Genomic DNA, 24033 nt, shown 5'->3' with positions numbered 1-24033 from the left:
AATTCTAACATTTTTCTTCTAAGAGTTTTAGCTTGTGTAATAGCTATGCTAAATGTCTCAAACAATTACTACCTTGGCTTGAAATGCTAATGATTTTTTTAAAGGCAGAAATAAAACCCAAGTTAAAATTATACATCATACACTGTAGCAGTGAGCTGAACCCTTGAAAGTAGTTTCAGATATCTAATTATTACATGTTTCTAAATGTCCTGCATTCTTCCCCCAGGCAGACCCCAGGTCCTGAGCACATTTTCCATGTCCCTGAGACCAGTGGGGACACATCTACAGAGACTAGGCTGTGAGCCATTGAGAGCTCTCCACGTGGAATAAAGCACATCCGCCAGCGTCACCAGTACGTCTAGATTTATTGCCTGCGTGTCCACATTAGCCTTGCTCGCCTTCCTTAACCGCTGCTTTCTGTGACCTCATTTGTGTGTCCCCCCTGCGTATCCTGGGAGCTTATCCCTTGGGCTCACCCATCTCTGTCCCTGCTTTTGCTCTTGGCTAGACTGTGGCGTCAAACTAGATTCTCCTCCAAATCTGACTCAGTGAGTACTTTTTCTTTGCTGCTCCTAATTTAGCACATCTTCAGACACAGAAGGGAACAGCCTTGACTAATGGCACAAATCGTAGAGTTACTTCCCAGATAGGCTTTGATGCTGATGTTAAGGAGTGAAGACAGACAAGCAGCAAGGACTCTGCTGACGTTGCCTGGGCAAGTGGCTGGCTAGGCACTAACGCCAAGAACAGCAATAGCTAGAGATGTTGCCTTTACCTGAGTGGCTGTCAAATACACAGCACTCATGCACACGCGTGTGCACACACATGCCTGTTTTTCCATCTAAGTCTCTTACACAGCTCAGCTTGACAAGTATATATCTGGCGGTATTCTGCTGTTTTATACCTTTATTTTCGTTTAAAGGGGACTGAGATGTTCACTTTGGCTTTACTGCGTTTGTCCAGAGTCTCGAGTGGGGAAGGGGATGGCCATGCACCCCGTTTCCCTCATCTCTCACAGCATGCTGGGACAGCTGTAAGCAGACCCACTCCTTGTAGGGAATTGACGGTTCACATTAAATAACATATGTCAATGCAATAATGTCTTTTATTATTCTGTTACACGCAGTCTAACGAATTCCTGATTTAGATATGTGCAAATCCAGTCTCATACACTTTTGTCAATAGGTTTTTCTTGAATAACCTATTGATAATCATTATTCTTGGAATAATTTTAAAGAGAGAAAAGAAAATATGATTCTGTCGTTTTGTAATAATGCTACTAACAATGCATATTAATCACAGAATCTATATTTTGACGTGTCTCTGAAGATGAGTGCATCCTCCAAATCCTTCTTTTTATTTAGTAATCGTCAGCATCACCGGCACAGATGGCAAGCAGAGCCTTCTCGTAATGCCCTGAAGCGAAATGCTGAAAGGAAGAAAATGTAATGTATTTGAAATACAATGTCATAGTATTTCTAAAAAGAAGCATAATTCCTCTGAACTATAGAATGAAAGACCATGGGCCGTTAGCATCACAAGAATTATTTATTTTTTTCATCTAAGTATTTAATATGCCCTGAGAACTATTCCCTGGAAGTTACTGAAAAATAATACCATGGTTATAGTCAATAGAACGAAGTTTATATGAAGTTGATGGAACCCTAATGTGTTTTTATAAGAAGAATAACTTCCAGTAGAATCAAATCTTCTCCTCAGCTTGAAAGAGGTGTCCTCATTTATTGTTGTAAATCAGTGTAGAGTCTGGAGGGCAGATTGGGCAGTATGCCTCAGATGGCTTAAAAATGTTTATACTCATTAATGCAGAAATTCTACTTCAAGAAATCTGTCCTAAGGAAATAATGATCAATTATTAATGAGCCCAAGATTTATGCTCCAAAATATACACCATAATGTTATGTATAATAGTGAAAAAGTAAAAAGCAATAAATAATAATGTGGGGCAGTTTATGTACTTTAGAACTTTTACAGTGGGATCCATGATTTAATAAAAATATTACTTTAAGTAGTAAAACAGTTTTTAAAAGAAAACATGTACAAAAAAATTTTGTTATTGGTTATCTGTGGTGGAGAATTAGGGCCATTTTAATCCTTTTATCATGCTTCCGTAGTTTCTAAGTTTTCAAAAAAAAGATAGTAATAAATAAAAGGAATTATAAAACTTATCTTTGTTAAAAGTCAACTCTCACATCCATGTTCTCTTACACAAAGTTGTGTAATTATAATTCACTGCCTTAAATGCACATAGTAAAGTTGCATTAATCATATGTGAATATTAGTAGATTTTGAGGTGGCTGTCGTTAATTGCTGTATAAGTATTAGAACTAGTTTATTCATTTAGAAAATGAGTTATGACACGCATTTCTCAATGAGAACTGTTTAGCACCACTAAAAGTTTAAGGTTTTGAAGGTGGCTGTAAGGAGAGTTTTATCAAAGACGAAGGAGGAAGATGTCTCTTAAATGCTCCCTTAACCCTTCCTCTTGGAAACCACTTCAGCTCCCTGAGGGCCTACAAGGTCTTCTGGGTCGTGTGATCTCTTCCTCCTTGGGTTGTGAAGTTTCTTCCGTATCTTTCAATAAACTAAAAAGCTATTTTATGCAATTGAAAATTTCAATGGAAACAACGTGGACAAGGTAACAGGACTTAGCTATGTGCAAAATATACATTAAGATACATTCTAGGGCCCTGTGCTTGGGTTAATGCTCTGAGGGTGCCATCTTGAAGTTCTTTATACTTATTTGAACAAGGGATCAAATGTTTTCATTTTCCATGGGGTGCCCCAAATTACGTAGATGGTCCTACATACTCTGATAATTCTTTGCTAGGTTTTATCAAAATCCAGGCTCAAGCTTAGGTGTATCAGAATGAAGAAACCACCAGCCTGTTGACTTCTGAGTCATCGCTTCTAGGCATGAGCTTCAAGGGCTCATGGGATGGCAGTGTGCAGAATTTTGCACCCGTGTGATGGGATCTGACTGGCTGCCCCCTCCTGTGACAACACAGGAGAGCTGATCTCAGAAAGCTCTTCACAATTAATGGGCTCTTCTTGCGAAACGTTTTCTTGCTGGTGCTAGTCATGCTTGGCCATTTAGCTTGTAGAGCCTCATCACATGATCGTGGGATGAAGAGTTTGCATGACAAACCAATGACTTTTGCTTAAAACACATCAAAGAGGAATAAGTTTTGTCACCGAGGTGAAGGGATTTTTCTCACCTGTCGTGGTGCAGTAAGGCTGCCTGACCTACTAATGTAGATGATCCCAGCCAGAATAGTTAACTTTTTAGATTCCACCGTGAGGTTACTTAAATTACAGCCCTTGTTTCAGTTTCGAAAAGGATCAAATATGGCTGCAAATAAGTCACGAGGAGGAGACTTACTTTGATGTCATGGAAGAGGGACTTCCCGTATCTCTCTTTGTATCGTTTCCTTATGGTCATCAGGTCTATTTCACTTCTGGCAATGAGAATCCTGATCACGGTTTTATTATGGAAACCAAAGTCCTAAAAGACACAGCCAAGGGGAGAAAAACAATAAGGAAACAGCACCTTAAAGTCAGTCTCTCTAAAATCGACTCATCCTCTTTTCTGTGGCCGTGGGGTCCTGGTCCTGTGTCCCTCAAGCCCTGGCATCCCCACCCACGGGCATCGACTCAGACTCCGCCTCCCCTCTGTGACCCGCCCCCGCCTCCCCCGGCCCCTCGCACTGTACACACACAGTCAAGTGGTCCATCTACTCTGCTTCTTAAATGCCCTCTAATCTCTATTTTCAGGGTCACAGCCTTGATGCTGGCCCCCATCACTTCACCTGATTCTGCAATAATCCTCCCTTTTATTTAAGAAAACATTTTTTTATTGGAGTGTAGTTGATTTACAATGTTGTGTTAGCTTTTGCTGTACAGCGAAGTGATTCAGTTATACATGTACATGTACATCTATCCACTCTTTTGGATTCTTTTCCCATACAGCCCATTACAGAGTGTTGAGTATCGAGTCCCCTGAGCTATACAGTAGGGCCTTACTAGTTATCCATTTTACGTGTGTTTATGTGTGTATATGTCAGTCCCAATCTCCTAATTTATCCCTCTCCCCTTTCCCCCTGGTGACCATAAGTTTCTTTTCTACTTCTGAGACTCTATAATTCTCCCTTTTAAACCTGGTCAACCTCCCCGCTGTCTCCTGAACGCTGCATCTGAAGGTGCAAATCTGATCATGTGGTCTTTCTAGGTAAAAATTCTTCCTGGGTTGGGAGGTGGGTCCCAAGCCTGTTAGATGAACGTCAGCGTTTCTAAGACGGCAATTATGTTTTTATTTTATCGTCTGCTTATTGTGGAAAACTGTAAAAGTAAGAATTCCAGGTGCTCAAAATATTTGCTGACTTAACCTCCACTACTGAACAATACACAGCCATCCCTTCCTGTGTACTAGGTCCGGAACGAATACCGCTTCACAAAGCAATTGCAGCTTGTCTGTTCAAATGGAGTACTGGTGACATCCAGTGGCCAGGAAGCAGCAGCGAATTTTTGATGTCTGAATGTTTTGGGTATAGACCTACTAACAAACTTCTCCATAACTTGAAGTGATAAAAATGAATGATCCAACCAACTTCCCATATTTAAGTTGTGTATCATTTGCTTAGAATACACAGGAGAAAAACAGAGATTTTTCTTTGGTGAGAGCTGGTGAAAACAGCTTTTGAACAATACTTGACATTGGCAGGAGGCCCTTGTATATGAACACTCTGATTACTGGAATATACACTCCTCTGCTGTACCTGCAAACCGTTCGTGAGTACGCATACCTTCCTTTTGGCATTGACACACACAGCAAGGGTAGAGTTTTTATTTATTATTAGGATAATTGGCCCTCGCTTTGGGCATAATTGGAACCAGAGTAATGTGATTATTTTCCCAAGGTCATTCACAAGTGAAGCTTCACTCTTTTTGTTGGAGAAGGAAACGGTTGATGTCATCCGATATCCTTGCCCAATACACTTTTAAATATATAGTTAATCCACCTTTATTCTTGGAAACAGAATCAAAAAGAAGCAGAGGACTGTGAGCTCTGATCCTGTGTTCTGAGGATACATGGGTTCTTGTACCTAATAGAAAATACTTGCGCATCAATAAAAATAAATAAAATATTCTTGATGATTCACGTCTTATCCAAGCTTGCTGGCTACCTCTAAGAAGCTGGTCTATGACAATTACTTTGAGGATAAAGCACTCCCGTGAAATTATTGTACCACTGAATTGATTTTAATGATTTTCTTGGAGTTTTCAGGGCTATGACATGTATAGTGATTTGTATGAGACCTTTTCATTTTCTCAATATTTTCGTGCGCATTGTGGATGAGATACGCATTGTCTCATGCACATAAGTGTTTGTTTCTTTGAAAATGAATGCACCAAAGATGTGCAGTTGACTATCACCCGAAACTAAAAAACATTCTCACTTAATTACAAAAATAGCTTTAGAGTTTTTTGTTGTCTAGATGTCTCATTTTAAGTGTTTTTTAAAATAATACTTTATGTTTAAAAATAACCACTCACCTTTTGTGTTTTTAAAGCTCAGGAATGCAGCCATTTCTTTCTGAGAGTTTGTAATGCTTTGACATTTTCTGCTTGATGCCATATGTTGTGTAATTGCCTGAGTATGAGGGGGTGGTCTTCATATGCGGTAAAAGTATTTGGACCTACCAGTTTCTCTAGATGCTAAGAAATGCTAAAGCACATCTCCCTGGGGGGAGAGGCCCCAAGGAATACTTCTTAGGTACCTCTGTTTGATACAGAAAGCAGAGCATTATCTTTATTTGATGGGTCTCATTTTGGTGTATAATATATTTCTTCACTGGAGCATATTTTCTTTGAAATTAATATATTTGCATACAAATTCAAATATGGGAATCAATATTTAAATAATTGAGGTAAAACTAGTCCTTTGAGAAAGTAGACATGATTTCTGGAGAAATTTTAAAAATACGTGGCTCATACTTACATGGATTGCACTGTATAATCTGTAAGCAAAATAGCCTGGTTTGTCTCGAACACAGAGAACTAGGAAAAATCAGAGAGAAAAGAAGAAAGTTTGGGAGTGACAGTACATGTTTTCTTCAAAATTTGGGAAACAATGAGAATGCTTTTTTTTTTTCCAGTTACAGTCCTGGAAGACTGATACTTTGTGAGTTCTCTGTGGGATCCCTCATTGTACATTGTATTAAAATGTCAACATTTAGAATAGCGGTAAAACCATAACCTTCTTTACAAGGGAAAGGAAGTTAGTATGTACAAGATGAATTTAAAGGTGTGAGATCCCAATTACCTGAGAATTCAAGGTTTCCTAGTGTGAAAGTTGACAGCTGTTAGGAAGGGTGTGGGTTCATGAAAGTTATTAGCTTGACAGTTCAGTGCATTGTATCAGTAGCCGATGCATGTTTCCTCTACAGAGTTAACATTCTGTCTAAATAATTAAATTCAGGGGAAAGTGGCTCAATCAACAGCTTGCTCATGCCTCTTTAATTCAGTCAGAGCTAATCAGGATTCATTGTGCCAAACACATTATTACTCACCAATTGCAACTAGCAGCTCTTGAAAGGATCCATCATAACATCCATTAATGGCGTCTACTATGTCTTGCCCAGAAATAGTTTGAAATTCCTGGAAAACTTCAACAAATGATATAATTCAAAGGAGATTTTATGAATATTATAAATTTAAAATGCAAACATGGATTTGATTGCTTATACACAGTGAAGGTAAATAAAGTATAGGGGTGGGTGTTGGGTTGCAGTAGGCCATCTTTTAAAATTTTTTAATCGACTTTTGTGTGTTATATATAGTAGAAAAAAAACAAAAAAGTATTTTAAAAAATAAGGGAGACAGGAAGGTACAGCAGTTTGGGGAAAGTTGAACAAAGTAGGACCAGTAAGGCAGCTTCACATAAATCACGACTTCATAATAATGGCCTTGGTTCGTTACGGACTGTGTTCACCATATTCTTTTTTTTTTCGGTACGCGGGCCTCTCACTGCTGTGGCCTCTCCCGTCGCGGAGCACAGGCTCCGGACGCGCAGGCCCAGCGGCCATGGCTCACGGGCCCAGCCGCTCCGCGGCATGTGGGATCTTCCTGGACCGGGGCACGAAGCCGTGTCCCCTGCATCGGCAGGCGGACTCTCAACCACTGCGCCACCAGGGAAGCCCCCACCATATTCTTTTTAAGACAACATATGATGCACCTAACAGGAGATAGGTAATATAGGTAAGTTCTCCATCAGAAATAGAGGTGGTTTTAAAAAGTTTAGTTTTGAAAGGTTATGTGATTCAATTATTGGCAAAATAAAATTCTAGGGGAACTTCATCCTTAGTAATGTTATTAGATGAGGCACGTCTGTATAAACATAACCCCAAAGAGGTACCTTTGAGATAACTGGCTTTCCTCTCTTTATATGTAACACCCCCCTTTCCCAATTACCTACTTGCTTTTTATTCTATAATCAGGGGATAGCTGTAAAGAACAGAGGGCAGTTACCCAGCCATAGCTGCTGGTAGCTCTTGTTACACAGGATCATTTGCAAAAGCGTTTTGTGCTCCCCTGTCCTCTTCTGGCAGGTCTCCCACAGCACCTGAAACATCACAGGCCGCCAGGTAGCACCGCGGCCCCAGGCTGGAGTGCCCAAGGTCCCGCGGTTGCCCCAGGGCTGGCCCATTACCATGGCGTCCTGGGCAGCCGTGGCAGGGTCCGTGTACCCTTCTTCCCTGGTTCCCTGTGAAGTAAGCACAGGTTTCCCTCTGTAAGTGCTCTGAATTGACAACTTAGTAGGGTTACCGGGACACAAATCTTTGAGCCACCAAATACAATGGAGACCCCTAAGAAAGTTCTATCATTAGTCGGAGTTAGTCTACATTTCTTGGGTACTTTATGCAATGCAGGTCTTTTTAAAAATGTGGGCACTTTTCATTTTTTTTTTGTAGCCGAGGTAATTTTTCAAAGGAGTTGACAAGTTTTTCGCTTTTCCAATTCCCTGAGTGGTATCTCCGCCGCCCACCCCTTCAAACAGCGCCCACTGCCTGGCCGGCTGGTAGAGACGGGATTTTAACATCGTCAGAAGGAAAAGGCAGAGAGAAAGCGTGAGTTAATGCTCGGTCTCTGACTTGTAACATCTCATATTGGCAACAGTAAAATAACCATGAAATCCAGAATGTGTGCAGTGAGAGTATTTTGTAAATTTGTTTCACTCCAGCCTCTTTATCATATGAAGAAAGAACAGACACGGCCAAGCTGCCCTAAGAGAAGTCCTTTCAAACAGGAGGGAAGGAGAGCTCACTAATGCAGGACCCCCTGGTCCCTGAGGGTTATGAGGACCAGAGGGCAGAAAGAGGTAGAGACATGTGATGAGACAGTTTATTTAACCTTTCCTTTCCTTTGGGTCCAGATCTGGAGGAAATGCTTTTTTTTTGTCTTTTTTGACTTTGCTGGAAGAACACAGAGGTCACTGTCTTCTGCTCCTGTTGTCTTTTCGGACTCTGGAAATGAACTCGGTGACAGAGCAAGATAGGACAGCCGAGGCCCTGAGGACACCTTCCTGAATTCATTTCAGTTCTGAAGCAGCACGAATGGGCCCCAAATCTCTCATCTGCTCCTGATGGAGGAACTTGCCTGCTGGCTGCCGAGCCAGAAGCGGAGCCTGACAGGTGGAGTGGTTTATGGCCGCAGCAGGGCAGACCCTTCCAGCAGGCCAGGGCTGTGAGACAGACCGCGCTGGCTGGAGCCCTGTGGGGAACATAGCCGGGCACTAGTGGGAGTCTTAGGCTCCAGAGGGAGCAAGGGTGAGGCCAAACCATCATGAAGGTTACCTGGTTCTGATCAAACTGAGACAGAAAAAGCAACATAAGTTAACCAGCTTAACTGGTCAAGTCTCGTCTTCTCACTGGGATTTGCCCTGACCAAGCTGTGCAACATCATAACCTACCCGCCATCCCCTCCCCTGCCCTGCCGTATCCTTCATCGCCTAACATGCTCTGAAATGCACCAATTTATTAGATTTCTCCTTAGCTGTCTGCATCCCCTGACTAGAATGCAAGCTTCTTAAGACTGGGGTCTTTGTCTCTTTGGATAATTCCCAATTGTCCTTGGCACGTTGTAGGCTTTTGAGAAATATTCACTGAGTCAATACTAAACGAAGGAAGGGAAGTTAAAGAAATACCTTTTAGATGGCAGAATTTAAACACCAGTTAGTAGAAACGGGAAGATTTTCTGGATCATTGAAGTGTTTTTTGTGATTGCCAATCAAACGATGTAGCTAACTAAACACCTACGCATGCAAAGTTTGTGAGAAATATTTAAGAAATTTCTGCCGTTCTGAAATTTTTGTGAGAGTTTTGATTTTTGGACATTTAACTTGAAATGGTGCCCATCTGTTTACTTCTTTGTGCAGTTAATTGCCAAAAGCCCTTTAAGCAGACTGGTAGATTAAAAAAATGTGTATCAGTTTAATGTGTGATTTAGCTTTTCCCAGCAAGTGGATTTTGTCGTATAAAAAGCCTAAGACAGTAGACTTCTGGTTGAGTGGTTTTCTTATTAGAAATAGCTCTGTTGGAAAATTCTTTATAGATTAAAAGCTCTTTTTTTCCCAGAAAATATGACCGTAATTTAAACACTTCACATTTCATGAATACCTTAAAGCTTCCAATTCCCTCAGTCTCTATTAATTCACAAAAAAGATGTGTATCTGAATGTTCATGATGTCAAAAAGATGAAAGCCATGGGCGGTGTTTCCCTTGATTCTGGAAGTGAAGCTGCAGAGGGAGGGAGGAGGAAATGATTGTAATTGCTGAAGAATTTTAGAATATGGGTACTGGGAGGGAATGGAGCAGAATGGGTTCACTTCCTTTAATTTACAGGGTAAATATCTGGAATCTCAAGAAAGCAAAATGATAAACCCAAGGACACACAGCTGACTTAGAGCCAAGAGCAAAAGATACATAGATATATATACCTGGTTGTTTTACACAGAGTATCTGTCTGTTTATCTATTATCTATCCGTCATCTATCTACCTGTCTACCTATCTGTATCTCTATCTATCTGTCTATCTATCTATGTATCTATCATCTATCTATGTATCTATATGTATCTATCATCTCTCTATGTATATATGTATGTATGTATCTATCATCTACCATCTGTCAAACATCTATCTATAGAGAGAGATAGGGGCAGAGAGAATAAGGATCCCAACTAGAGGGTAGAAGGAACTTGGTCATGTGACAGTGCCAGTTATTTGGCTGGAACTCATCACCCCTTTTTGTAAGATGTCTAGACAGAGTCTCTGAAACGGTGTACACTACAGATAGTGGTCAGAAGTGATGGACTTCTTCAATTCTCTAGTTAACGTTACATCATTTTCACTCTTGGAAATTTACTGATCCAAAGCCTAAACCAGGAGGTCCAAAATGAAGAGCCATTAATGTAGAAGTCAGAAGTCAGTGGTCAGACTTCAAAATATTTAAACATCTATGAGAAATTATACATTTTACTAAGCATTACATGGGACTCCTGATCTTGAAATATAAGTTTTTTACTTCCATTTTCTATTATGAGTTAAGTGCTTTCTTTGAAATATGTATTATCTTATACTTATGTATTATCTTATACTTAGAAATACATAATATTTAAGTAAACCTCATTAATTCCCCTTGGCTTCTTATAAAATCTAGGTCTTGCTTCACCGTCAATTTTTATATTCTATGTTGAAAGGACAATTTTACTGCTCTGAAGAGCTGTTTCAAGATTAAACACACACACTTAAGTCCCAACTCTAGAAATTGAACTTAAGACGTAATACTTTATCCTGTAAAGTCATAATCCAAATTAGGTGAAACCCAGTGATAAAATAAATTGTGTATTATTTTAAAATACGTGTGTCTATACAAATAATATTATATATACAAATACACATCCTCACATTTATACTCTATCAAAAATAAAGCATTATTGTTTAATTTCAGGAAAAAGGACCTGCAATTGTGCATAAGATAGATAGCTCTATTACATCAAGGGAAAATATCGTTCACTGATTTTTTTCCCCTTGTGATTTATTTTCTCTCAAGTTTAGTTTTCAGAACTGTGTGTTTTTCCCTGAAATATAAGAGCTTTGCTTTATAAAAACACACTGCGATCCTGATTCTTGGCTGTCAGTTACTTTTAGGGGGGTTGTAGCATAACCTTTGACGAGGTGCAGAGATTCTGAGAGGTTATTTGAATACTTGATCATTGGAATTTTACCAGATGGAAATAGAACTGGAGTACAAATAGATGGGGTTGGAGGTGGGAGCAATCACATTTAACAGTGGAGGTGGAGGTATGGTGTCTTGGGGCTGTTTTCATGTTAGTCTCTCACTCAGCAGACGTGAAACGTCAGGTCAGCCACGGAGCCCATCTGAGTTCCCAGGGACGGGGTGCAGCCATTCGGCTCCCCTGGGGAGCTGACTCTGAGATGGAGACCAGCAGGTACCTTGTTATATTTTTTTGCCTTTTTAAAAAAACAATTATTGAAGTATAGTTGATTTACAATGTTGGGTTAGTTTCACGTGTATAGCAAAGTGATTCAGTTATACACGTACACATATTGAAAAGATACCTGCACCCCTATGTTCATAGCAGCACTGTTTACAATAGCCAGGACATGGAAGCAACCTAAATGTCCATCAGCAGATGAATGGATAAAGATGTGGTCCATATATACAATGGAATACTACTCAGCCATAAAAAAGAATGAAATAATGCCATTTGCAGCAAAGTGGATGGACCTAGAGATGATCCTACTGAGTGAAGTAAGTCAGACAAAGACAAATACCATATAGCGCTTATATGTAGAATCTAAAACATGATACAAATGATCTTATTTACAAAACAGATTCTTGTTATTATGGGATGTGCTGGGGATCAACCATGGATGGGAGAGAAAAGAAGCCAAATTTGGAAGGAGAGGCTGGACTGTGATATAGGCCTAGTGGAATGCAACATAGTCCTAATGAAATATATTTTTTGTCTTCCTAGAAAGCTTATATATTTCTTTAATAAATTGACATAAATTTCTTTTCGGATACTAAGAAAATAAAAACGTGTTTGCTATTAAGATGCAACTCATGGATTTATAATAGGGCTTTTGGTTTTATTAGGGGCAGTACTAATGCCAACACGAATTTCTGACTGGAAACTGTTGTTTTAATTTACATTACAGAGCATCAGTCTTAGAAAACCAAAAGATGAAGACCCTTCTAAATTGAGAGAATGTTTTAATTAATCTTACAACGTTGAAAAGTTAGAAAATATTCAACTGATGTTGCCAAGTGAGATTATTTTTAATATTAATAATGATTATTAAAAACTTTTTTCCTATAATGACTCAACTTCTGTCACAAATTTAAATAAGCTTATTTCTACAACACCTTACACAGAAGTCTCAAGTTGGACGATATCTATTCTCTATTGATGTTCTCATCCCAGAGATTAGAATCTTCAGAATAGGACTTGAGGAATTGATACAGGCAGTTTTATGAACTATGCGGCCATGCCATGCACATGCAAATTAAACCACAGCAAACCAAATTAAACAAGAAAGCAAATTCTTGATTTTGTTTTTACAAATAGAATTTTTACTTTAATTGAAAGGTCAATAGATTTGCTCAGTACTATGCCATTTTTTTCAGTTGAACAATTTTGAAGAAATCCAACCAGCCCTAGTCACCAATCTCTCCTCCGTCTGGGACAGCTAATACTTGCTTCCTCTGGAATCTTTCCTTTTGGATTTCTTTATTCCTAATTCAGAACTGACAAGAACTTGGGCTCAAAAGAAAAATTTTTAAATCCTTGTTGCCTGGCAATGAATGGAATTGTTAGTTTGTGTTCTAATCTGGCTGATATATTTATTCATTCTTAAATTATAGAGACTATTGTGAAGTACAGTATAAAGTTTTTAATCACAATAAACACACATTAAAGAAACCACACCTCCTGTGTTTTATTGGATGTGTTAATCCACCCCGAAGGAGGAAGATAGCAAAACTGCCCAATCAGAAAAGAAGGAAAATGAAGTAGTCACTTAAATTTGCACACTGCCATTGATATTTTAAAGGAAAAAAAATCATTATCAATAGTCATTTTCTCATTTTAACTATTTTCTGTATATAGAGTAGTTCTAGACAGGGTAGAAAGAATTCTTAATTTTTATCTTTCTTGTGTAAAGTAATACAGCACTTTAACTTGAGAAATAAAGTTGTTCATTTTTGTAAAAAAAAACTTTGTAGCGTTAAAAAAAAAAAAGAACCTCTCTCTAGGTAAAAGTTTGAACCTGCGATTTCAGAAAGAAAAATTAGCATATGGCTGTGGGTCTATTTTCTGGAGTGGTTGGGAGATTTTCTGTATTTTTTTCCTGATGTGATGTTCCCTTGTTTTCTTTCATTCTATAAGTTCTATAACCTGCCCTGGAACATTGAGTTCCATCCACTGCTCTCCCTGCTAGAAGATGGCTAGTCAACAATCTGAGTGATAACAGAGGAACCGAAATAGCTTTTCTTGCCTAAATCCAAGCCCCTTGTTTCCTGCTGAATCCTCTCCCGTTTCCTGCATCACTTCATCAGGTACTGAGGGTGTGTCTGATCGATTTGGTCAACACAAGCTGAAGGAGAAGATGGAATTACAGAAATAAAGAGATGGTAAGAAGGGAAAACTAGTTTTTATTTTCAGTAATCCAGATTCTCCTCATTTAAAGTCATGCGTGAGGCTCCTGGATCCCTATGTATATTGTACTCTCATCTGGTGACTCTAACTATTCACCTGTTGGTGCGGTCCTGGGTCCCTGGGGCCTTAGGCGATGCTCTCATTCTGCTAATTGTAACCGTAGTATTTTAAATCTGTTAACACCCTTGTAATATATAATTATTTATGCATTTACTGATAATTATAAACATTTTACTTATAGCAGATTGTTTTGAGAACAGAGATGGTGTCTTATGCATATTTGTTTGTTTCTATATCCAACCCAAGTTTCTATCACAGTGCCTTGAATTTAGCTGGCATTCAGTACTTGTTATTGTACAGAATTCACTGTTAAACTGGGGTAAACTGGAGTTTTCTGTCCTATTTTTTGAAAACGAAACATACCTGTTTTTTTAAATAGTGCGAAATGGTGTGAATTTTGGAGTTTCATACCTGGACCAGGTTCACCAGCGTATCTCTGAAGTGTCCCGAGGTCTCTGAGTAAATGTCCTCCTGCAGGTCGCGGCTGTATTCTGGGTACGAGAACGCCCGTGTTGGAGGGTTGGTTTATGATAGAACCACGTATCGCTGTGCTTGCCTAGGTCAGTGCTACTTCCCCCGTATGAGTGGAAAGTGAGGAGACATCTAATCTGCTGACATTTCTTTGTCTTTTACCACATTCTACTCACATGAAGCCAATAAACAGTCCACCCAAGTAATTTGACAGCAATGGTAACATAGGTCCAGGTCGGTTTTCTTAAAAAAAAAAAAAGTACTATGTCTATTCCAAAACTGAGAAACAATATTGAGAATCATTTTGCATTCTGCAATCTTTTTTTTTTTTTTTTTTTTTTTTTTTGCGGTACGCGGGCCTCTCATTGCCTGGGCCCCTCCCGTTGCGGAGCGCAGGCTCCAGACGCGCAGGCTCAGCGGCCATGGCTCACGGGCCCAGCTGCTCCACGGCATGTGGGATCTTCCCGGACCGGGGCACGAACCCGTGTCCCCTGCGTTGGCAGGCGGACTCTCAACCACTGAGCCACCAGGGAAGCCCGCATTCTACAATCTTTAAAATTCAGAATCCTGCCTTCTCTTTCCTTAGCACACTGCCCAGCCCAGCTCTCCCCAAGTCTTTGTCCTGTCTTAATATTTTCAGTGAAGGGTCTTACTTCACTCCCCTTGGGAAAGTCTTGTTTTTGTTTGAATGCAATAGGGCTGATTGTCTGGAACATTTTCTTGACAGTTCAATGTCACATAATACACGATGCAGTGGAACTTAAGGCATTAAGCCTTTTTAAAAATGAAAAGAGTTAACCTTTCCACTTTTAACATGCGTAAAAACCTGATTCTGAGGTGGATCGCAGTGATTATGAGGTTTATGTAAATTGAAGTAGTTGCCCATATTTGTAGAATTCGCTGAGCGATCATCGCGCTTTGCTTTGTTCTGTCTTTATACCTGGTCCCTCCTAGGTAAGAGATACGATGCTCCCTGAGCCACTGTGCCAAGTACTTGCTGTCCTAACGTAAACACCCACCTCATAGAAACTAGTAATTATTTTCCTGGAAAGTCCGCTTAACTTGATTGTCTAGGGAATTGTTTCATTTTTAGTACCCTAATCATCGATTCTACCTAGTGAATTAATTAGTCTTGAGTGAGTGGTATTTCACACATGAGTGTCTTAGAAAATTCTTTAAAATACATAAACTGGAATATTTTACATGTTATTTGCAAAATATAAAGTTTATATGAGTATAAAACATATGTACAAATGTACATTTCCTTACGCAAATAGTAGGCTTCTCGCATCTGGAAAATTTCTCCGTTTGTTCTTGAAGCTAATATATCAATGAGGCAATTCTCATCAGTGCCTGCTCCCTAGAAGGACAGAGCGAGAGAAATATAAAGGCATCTGCGCTGGAAATAACAGTGCACTCTGCAGTAAAGGGATACAGCCTCCCTGGTGTTCTGAGAGGTGGCAGAGGGCAAGGAAGTATGTTTGGGTTAAAGACAGGCCCAGTTCCGTCTGCCTCTGCTACTTACTAGCTGTTTGGTCCCAAGAAGATAATATTATCTGAAACTCTGTTCCTTCATAGAGTAAAACAGCATGGGCATTTCTAAATAATGTGGGAAAAGATGTTTAAACAGTGCTCATGACACTGATTTTTTTCCTGCTAGAATATCAATTCTTGGGCAAGCTCGAATTTGATCCTGGGTCTCTAATTTTGCACAGATGTTTTAGAGACGTCTCCCTGCCTCTCCCAGGATGTGGACTTCTGCACCGTTTGCCTAAACATTTGGACTGGCTACTTTCTGTAATCTCTTTCAGCCATAGGCATAAACTCTTCTCTGATGGTGATTTTAAAGACAACACATCTTTTTCAGAAAGCTTCAGAAATCCTTTCCATCCTATGAGACATTGATACAATGTAACAGTGTCATCTAAACAGTAACATAGGACTTACTTCACATCATTTTGCAAGAGGTAGGGATTGACATTATGCAACACTCAATACTCTGTAATAGGCTATATGGGAAACGAATCTAAAAAAACGAATAAAAGTGGAGTGGATGTATGCACACGTATAACTGACTCACTTTGCTGTCCACCTGAAACTAACACAACAGTTTAAATCAACTATACTCCAATACAATTTTTTTTAAATAGTAAAAACAAAAATCAATACTTTTGAGATTCATATCTACTCACTGAATTTTAACTGAGTAAATTCCACATACGGAATTGTAAAAAAAAATTAGTTGAAATTCATATTTTACATAAGGCTTATTCTGATCTACAAATATGATGGCCAAGATCCAGATTCCTCAATATTTTTTCCGTTTCCCTTTTCGAGTCACACATTGTTCCCAGACCAGGGTAATCAGGTCATTGGCAGGCATTGTATTGGAATGATTTCAGCAGCTCTGCAGGTGTTTCATATCAGCATTTGGAAAGATGTGAAAAGCCGTTTGGCCTCCATCCCTAGCCAACAAACCTCTAACAAATCTGTAGTTAATTTCTTTCCTGTAAGAAAGAATTGTTCTAATCCTTCAGAAGTAACATTTTGCTACATTTGAGCAATAGTTTTTGTAAAGGATTATTTTAGGGTCACAAAAATAAAGATGTCATCTATATTTTGTCTCTGACTCAGTATTACTGCTGACTCATTACTTTATGAGCCCAATTTATACCACAGTGTAAAGAGATTCACATGAATTATAATATTTCCTCTTAATGTATGAAGATATACTTGGGAGAGACAAATCCAAGCAGCCCCGGAAGCTTTCCTTTTGGCAGATTGGCACAGAGCGGGGTTGGTAGGTCTGAGTTTGCACAACAGGAGAATCGACTGATCCCGCCGCTGGGCTCTGGAGGTACCCCCTTTCCTGACAACCCCCCCCCCCAGCATTTCTTTTGTTTCTTCTTTGTGCAGAAGTTCCCTCCCCTCCCTGATCACACATAGCAGCATCATAGGGCAGGTCCTGCACTATGGAAATATTTTCTCATCCGACCTCTACCTTCATGGCATGCCAGAGCTCGTGGGCATCGTAGGAGGGTGGTGGGTACATGAGGCCCACCATGACTTCCTTGAAGTGATTGGAAAGCTTCTCCTTCAGGTCACTAACCAGGTCCTGTGGAGGGAAAAACAAATACCTTCATTATATCGCTTACCAATTTTATGAGAGAAATGGGATAATTGCAGAAAGTCTTCTAGTACGATTTCCTTTTCCACGTCACTTCACATAATAACTAGTCTGGTTTTAGTTCACACGTGTGTACGTGGATTACATGAGATCGTGGACTTGAGGGTTTGAAAATGACTGATGTGATGACATCTCTGCATGAAACATCATCTGTATGGATATTCTAGCCACGTAAACACAGAGGGATACTCCTTCCCTAATCCCAACCCGACCCCTCTTCTCATCTCATTATGAAAATAAATAAAATTTGAAACCTGAAAGCATGTTACTTGGGAGTGCTTAGTTTTCTTGTGTGGAATTAATGAAAGAAAGTCCTTAAAGAATATATGCATTTTATTTTATCATTATAGCAATGTCTTTTAGCAAAGAGTTTCTGGTTATACTATTGCCAAAAAGCTTGTATAAATGAATTAAGTAGTCTTAGAACTTTCTTCAAATAGTCACATGAATATACTTACTGAAAATATTGAAAATTAAACGCTTAAAAGGAAAAATAAGTGTGCTGGATTTTTGGCCTTGATATACAGGTACAAGAGCATGAAATTGATCGTTTTAATGTGACTTTCCTTTTACTCATGTAGAATGGATTGTTTAAAAACATATATGTTCAATTTATTTTTTGTAGGGTTACAAAGATATCTGAAAGATATTTAAAATTTACCATTTCTTGCTAAAATGTATAGTGTATATTCAGTTTTATGTTGAAATACACAATATTTTAGTTCTGACTTGGCTCAGTAATGATTCAATAAGGCATAATAAATAAGCTTTGTTACAATAAAAACGAAATAGTCATAATTTTCATTTTATTTAGTATAATCTGGAAGCACGTTTCCTATACTGTGGGTTTTCTTTTTTTAACAAATAAAAGCATCAGCCACAAGGTGGTAATTGGTAGCAGAGAGAATCTATTGAATTTGCACCCAGGTCAGTGCAATTTGTTTAATGAGCAGTTAATAGGGGTCTGGAGTTGTGGCAGGTGCTTGGAGTAGATAGATATAAGACTTATAAGATCGCTTCCTCATGGAGATGGTAGTCTAGTTAATTCCCTCGTTGTTCACCATCGACTGTTTCTAATCCCTTTACCAAATAGTCCTTACGGTGCTATTAGGAGACAGGTGATAGCAATGGATAAAGCTGACGTGAACATCTGAGCTCGTGAAGGCTTTGTTCTCATGCTTCCATGAGCTCAATACATCTTTTTTGAAGGAAAGATGGCAGTGTATTCAATGAGTGTTTATTTCTACTCTTTCCCAGACATGGTGGTAGGAGCTGGAGAAAAATAACACAGGCTCTCTGTTTTCAAGAGGACCAACATCCCATAAACCCAGACGTAGCGTAAGTAAAAATGTGAGCTAATGCTTTTGAAGACTCTGATCTTCATTTTTCACTTTATAAGATCCTAAAGCAGTAGTTCAAGAGAGTTCTAAGAATTCAGATAAGATATCAGAATGGCCTTACAGGATCAGAGGACACAAGACACAGTTACACAAGGAAGGACAAGTGGCATGGAGATAGGAGTTCAGATGCCATTTGTGATGGTTAATTTTATGTCAGCTTGGATGGGCCACAGCACCCGGATATTTGGTCAAACATTCTTCTAGATGTTTCTGTGAAGGTATTTAAAAAACTGTTTTTTAAAATTGAAGTATAGCTGATTTACAATGTTGTGTTTGTTACTGCAGTACATCAAAGTGACTCAGTTATACATGTATATGCATTCTTTTTTCCTATTTTTTTCCATTACGGTTTATCCCAGGATATTGAATATAGTTCCCTGTGCTCTACAGTAGGACCTTGTTGTTTATCCATCATATATATAATAGTTTGCATCTGCTAACCCCAAACTGCCAACCCATGCCTCCCCCACCCCCTCCCACTTGGCAACCACAAGTGTGTTCTCTATGTCTGTGAGTCTGTTTCTGTTTAATAGATAATGTCATTTGTGTTGTATTTTAGATTCCACATATAAATGATATCCTAGGGTGTTTGTCTTTCTCTTTCTGACTTACTTCACTTAGTATGATTATCTCTAGTTGCATCCATGTTGCTGCACATGGCATTATTTCATTCTTTTTTTATGGCTGAGCAGTATTCCGTTGTATATATGGACCACATCCTGTGAAGGTATTTTTTAGATGATTAACATTTACATCAGTGGACTTTGAGTAAAGCAGATTACTCTCCACAATGTGGGTGGGTCTCATTCAGTCAGTTGAAGACTTTATAAGAAAAGATTGATTTTCCTTCAAGAATTCTACCAGCAGACGGCCTTTGGAACTGAGCGGCTACCCTCTCTGAGGCTCTAGCCTACCATAGTCTCTGCTGGCCTGCTGTGTGTATTTGGGCTTGCAGGCCTCTGTAATCACGTGAGCTAATTCCTCAAAATCTCTCTCTCTCTACACATCTGTTGACATTGTTCCCAACAGTGAGGACCTTGCATAGTTGGAACAGCATGTGGTTGAGATGTTTCCTTCAATATGGCTCATAATGTGCCTCTCACAGGTGTTTATTCTCCCACTACAACAAAATTAACTTCAAACTAGCAATAAAAATATAGCTGGAGAATCCCAAATGTTTGGAAAATTTAAAATGCACTTTTGTATGATCCAAATCTCAAAGAATATATCACAAGGGAGTTAGAAAATACTTTTAATTTAATGAAGGTGAAAATGCAACATGTCAAAATTTGTGAGATGTGGTGAAGATAGTAATTGAAGATACACTTTTAGCTTTAAATATTTATGTTAGAAGAGAAACATACAGTCAATGACCTAATCTTCCACCTCAAAAAATCTAGAAAAAGGAAGAGTAAATTAAGTCCAGGATAAGAAGGAAGGAAATAAGAATAAGATCAGAAATCAATGAAACTGAAAATTAATAAATACTAGAAACTGTGAATGAAATCAAAATGTAATTTTCCGAAAAGATGAGTAATGTTAATAAAATTCTAAATAGACAAGAAAAAAAGAACAAAAATATTGGCAAAGAGTGAGATATACAAATACTACAGACATTAAAGGAAAAAAGCAAATTATGAACATATTTATAACACTATATATGTAAGTGAAATATAGCTGATTTACAATGTTGTGTTAATTTCAAGTGTATAGCAAAGTGATCCAGTTATACATACATATATATTTTAATTTTTTCCAGATTCTTTTCCCGTATAGGTTATTACAAAATATTGAGTAGCGTTCCCTCTGCTATACAGTAGGTCCTTGTTGTTTATCTATTCTATATATAGTAGTGTGTGTCTGTTAATCCCATACTCCTAATTTATCCCTCCCTCTCCAACCTTGGCAATCACAAGTCTCTTCTCTGTGCTGTCAGTCTGTTTCTGTTTTGTAAATAAGTTCGTTTGTGTCATATTTTAGATTCCACATATAAGTGATATCATATGATATTTGTCTTTCTGTTTTACTTCACTTCATATAATTATTTCTAGGTCCATCTATGTTGCTGCAAATGGCATTATTTCATTCGTTTTCATGGCTGAGTAATATTCCATTGTATATATGTACCACATCTTCTTTATCCATTCATCTGTCGATGGACATTTAGGTTACTTCCGTGTTTTGGCTATTGTAAATAGTGCTGCAGTGAACATTGGGGTGCATGTATCTTTTTGAATTATGCCATCATCAAAAAGTCTACAAATAATAACTGCTGGAGAGGCTGCTCACCACCTATAGGTTATGTCTATTGCCTTGCTGGTGCATCCCTAGAAGTTGCCTGTGGCTGCATCACAGAAACAGCCAAGCAGAAGCCAAGGCTTGATTTGCTGGAGAGGGTGTGGAGAAAAGGGAACCCTCCTACACTGTCGGTGGGAATGTAAACTGGTGCAGCCACTATGGAGAACAGTACGGAGGTTCCTTAAAAAACAAAAATAGAGTTACCGTATGACCCAGCAAACCAATTCCTCAGCATATATCTGCAGAAAACCATAATTCAAAGATACACCACTATATTTTAAAATTTAGTTGAAATGGTTCGATTCCTTGACAGACACAAATTACCAGAATAAACTCAAGGAGAGTTTGAAACTCAGTTGAAATTTCCTTAAATTTATTTTGAAAAACTGGATTCACAATTAACCCACACTCTTAATCTCTAGACCCAGGTGAAATCACTTGATACAATCTATGAAACATTTAAGGTGGAAGTAAAATCAACTCTACACAAAATCTTGTAGAAAGCAGCAGATGAAAGAATACTTCTCAATTTATTTTATGTGACTAGTGCTGTCCTAATACCAAAAAAAAAAAACCCAAAACAAACAAAAAAACAAAAAATTAAATCCAGCGCAGTGCCTTAAAGATTGAAATGCAAACAGACCAATGGAATAGACTTTTATGTAGAGAGTAAAGGGTCCTGGCAGCTGATGGAAAGATAGAAACGTTAGAATTATCATCACTTTTGCGAGCCTTCCTCTGACCCTCGGGGAAGCTGATTATTTCTTTGCCACCGCTGCTCCACCCTCGCACTTATTACACTAGATTTAATGACCATATTATATGCATTTATGTCCCCCCAACGTCTGTCAGACACGGACTTTCTCACAAATGTCCCCAAATCCATCATCTCGCTCTGGCACAGTGCTGAGTACTCAAATGTGCAGAGTACGTGGTATATAATGCATAAATGAACATGTGAACGAGTGCGAGAATAAAGGAATAAATGTGGGAGGAGAAAGCCCTGAATTTACTGATTAAATGTAAAAGATAAAGGCAATGGCCTGGGCACTGCAAAATCTTCCATTTGATCTTCAGTCACTTTTTGGGTCCGTATCCCTCCCAAACATTCATAACAGCATCTTCCCTTACTTCACCTGTGATCGCCTTGGGCGCTGACCCTGAACACCTGTGCGGTTTCCACTGCTGATAGGGATCAGCGCGGCCGCTAGATGGCGCGGGGGAGCTTTGCTTTGGAGCGCAGGTGTGCGTGCGTGCGTCTGTGCGTGCGCGTATGCGTGTGCGTGCGTGCGTGTGTACATGGCTCTAGCAAACTGATTTCATAAGGTAGCTCGAGGAAGTCAGAGAATTTGGGTGGTACAGGCAGCGCCAGGCGTCTTCCCAACCCGTCGCGCCCAGGCCTGGGGGTGGCGTGTGGTTCCGGTCCTGGCCGAGCATCAGCTGTGAGGTGACAGGTAGGTGCCCTTACTTCTGTGTTTGCTTCCCGTCTGTACAGTGAGAATTCTAACAGCACCCACCTCATAGCATTGGCCTTAACAGAATATATTTAACTCAGGTGGAATTCTTAAATTATTTTCTGGGAGGTATGAGGCACTCAAAATGTCTTCCCCCCCCAAATATTAGGTAATTTGCTGCAGATTTAAAATGGCTGATACTAGCTGTTTCCTCTCTCCCCTCTTTCTGTCTCTCTGCACCCCAGAAGTTTGCGTGTTACACTGCATTTCTCACACGTTACCAATATCCATTGTCAGTAAATTCTGTGGTCTCTAACTTTCATCCAGAAACTGACGACTTTGTCCCACTTTTACCGCCATAACCCTGGCTTCGGCACCGTCGTGGCTCCTTACGTCAATGCAGCAGCCTCCGAGTGAGTCCCCTTCTGCCCTTACACCTGTCCTCCCCACACACACCTGACAGGTGCTCCTGGAAAAATGCCGATCAGTTAGTCACTCCTCTGCAGAAACACCCTTTGCCACTCCCAACTCCAGGATGAGTTACAGCTACTTTTGTGCGGCTGAGCTCGGGATAAGCAAACATGCAGGTGTTTTATGCGATGGTCACCAAGGCACACGATGTCCCCTTGGCCAATCTGTGCCCTCACCTCCTGCCCCTCCTCTCCCTGCTCCCGACCCCCCTCCACCCCCTGGGCTTCCGGTGGCTCCTGGCACAGCAGACCTGCCGCCTCAGGGCCATTGCTTTCTCCTCCCTGTAGCTTGAATGTTCCTTCTCTAGCCCAGCACGTGGCTCGCCCCTTGGACTTCTTCACAGAGCCTGCCATCGTCAGGCTATTTACAATTACAGTAAGTCCTCTACATACGAACGTTCACGGTGTGAACTTTCAGAGATGCGAATGTGCCCAGAGAAAGGACAAAGAGAGAGAAGAAGAAGTAACTGAAGAACCGAAGAGGTTCACGACGCAGGAAACGGCAAGGGGATTTTCTCTATCTGAGGAGGCACTGTTAGCTTCTGAGGCACAGAACCCGAACGTAGAATGGTACACGAAGGTTGCAGCAGCCGTTCAGAATGCAATCCAGTGCTACCGTGTCATCTATGACGAGAAAAAAAGAGCTACTACCCAGACATCACTGGATCGTTCTTTCAAGAGAGTAGATAGAAGTGAATCCAGCAAGGAACCAGACCTGTGCCATCAGCGTCAGGCGTGAGTGAAACTGCAGCTTGCCCTCCGTCCCCTATTTCTGACGATCCATCAGCTCTGCCATCTCCCACCGCCTCTCCCTCCTCCAGTCAGTAACTCTTCTTGCCTGTTCCCTCGATGCCAGCCCCTGGATGCCAGCTCTTGTACTGGACTACTGTACTTTACAAGGGACTGTACTGGAAGATTAAAAAGCTTTTCTCTATT

At 39.8% G+C, this 24033-nt stretch overlaps 1 protein-coding gene across 1 annotated transcript in view; it reads right to left on the bottom strand.

Moving 5' to 3' along the window:
• Positions 1 to 1257: 1257 nt before the first annotated feature.
• Positions 1258 to 24033, bottom strand: part of ANXA10 (annexin A10) — a 100134-nt gene continuing 77358 nt past the window's right edge. The window contains exons 5-13 of the mRNA XM_089912585.1: positions 17284 to 17403; positions 15558 to 15648; positions 14229 to 14308; positions 7727 to 7780; positions 7546 to 7639; positions 6588 to 6683; positions 6017 to 6075; positions 3401 to 3523; positions 1258 to 1429 (exon numbers count right to left, since the gene is read on the bottom strand). Coding sequence (XP_089768711.1) covers positions 1361 to 1429; positions 3401 to 3523; positions 6017 to 6075; positions 6588 to 6683; positions 7546 to 7639; positions 7727 to 7780; positions 14229 to 14308; positions 15558 to 15648; positions 17284 to 17403 — 786 coding nt within the window. The 3' untranslated portion in view covers positions 1258 to 1360. The remainder of the gene's footprint in view (positions 1430 to 3400; positions 3524 to 6016; positions 6076 to 6587; positions 6684 to 7545; positions 7640 to 7726; positions 7781 to 14228; positions 14309 to 15557; positions 15649 to 17283; positions 17404 to 24033) is intronic.

The sequence above is a fragment of the Delphinapterus leucas genome, chromosome 6, assembly GCF_059928025.1.
Source record: "Delphinapterus leucas isolate spDelLeu-1000000601 "Yukka" chromosome 6, BTC_Dleu_Yukka2, whole genome shotgun sequence".
Taxonomy (NCBI): domain Eukaryota; kingdom Metazoa; phylum Chordata; class Mammalia; order Artiodactyla; family Monodontidae; genus Delphinapterus; species Delphinapterus leucas.
This window is presented reverse-complemented; position numbering and strand designations above follow the sequence as displayed.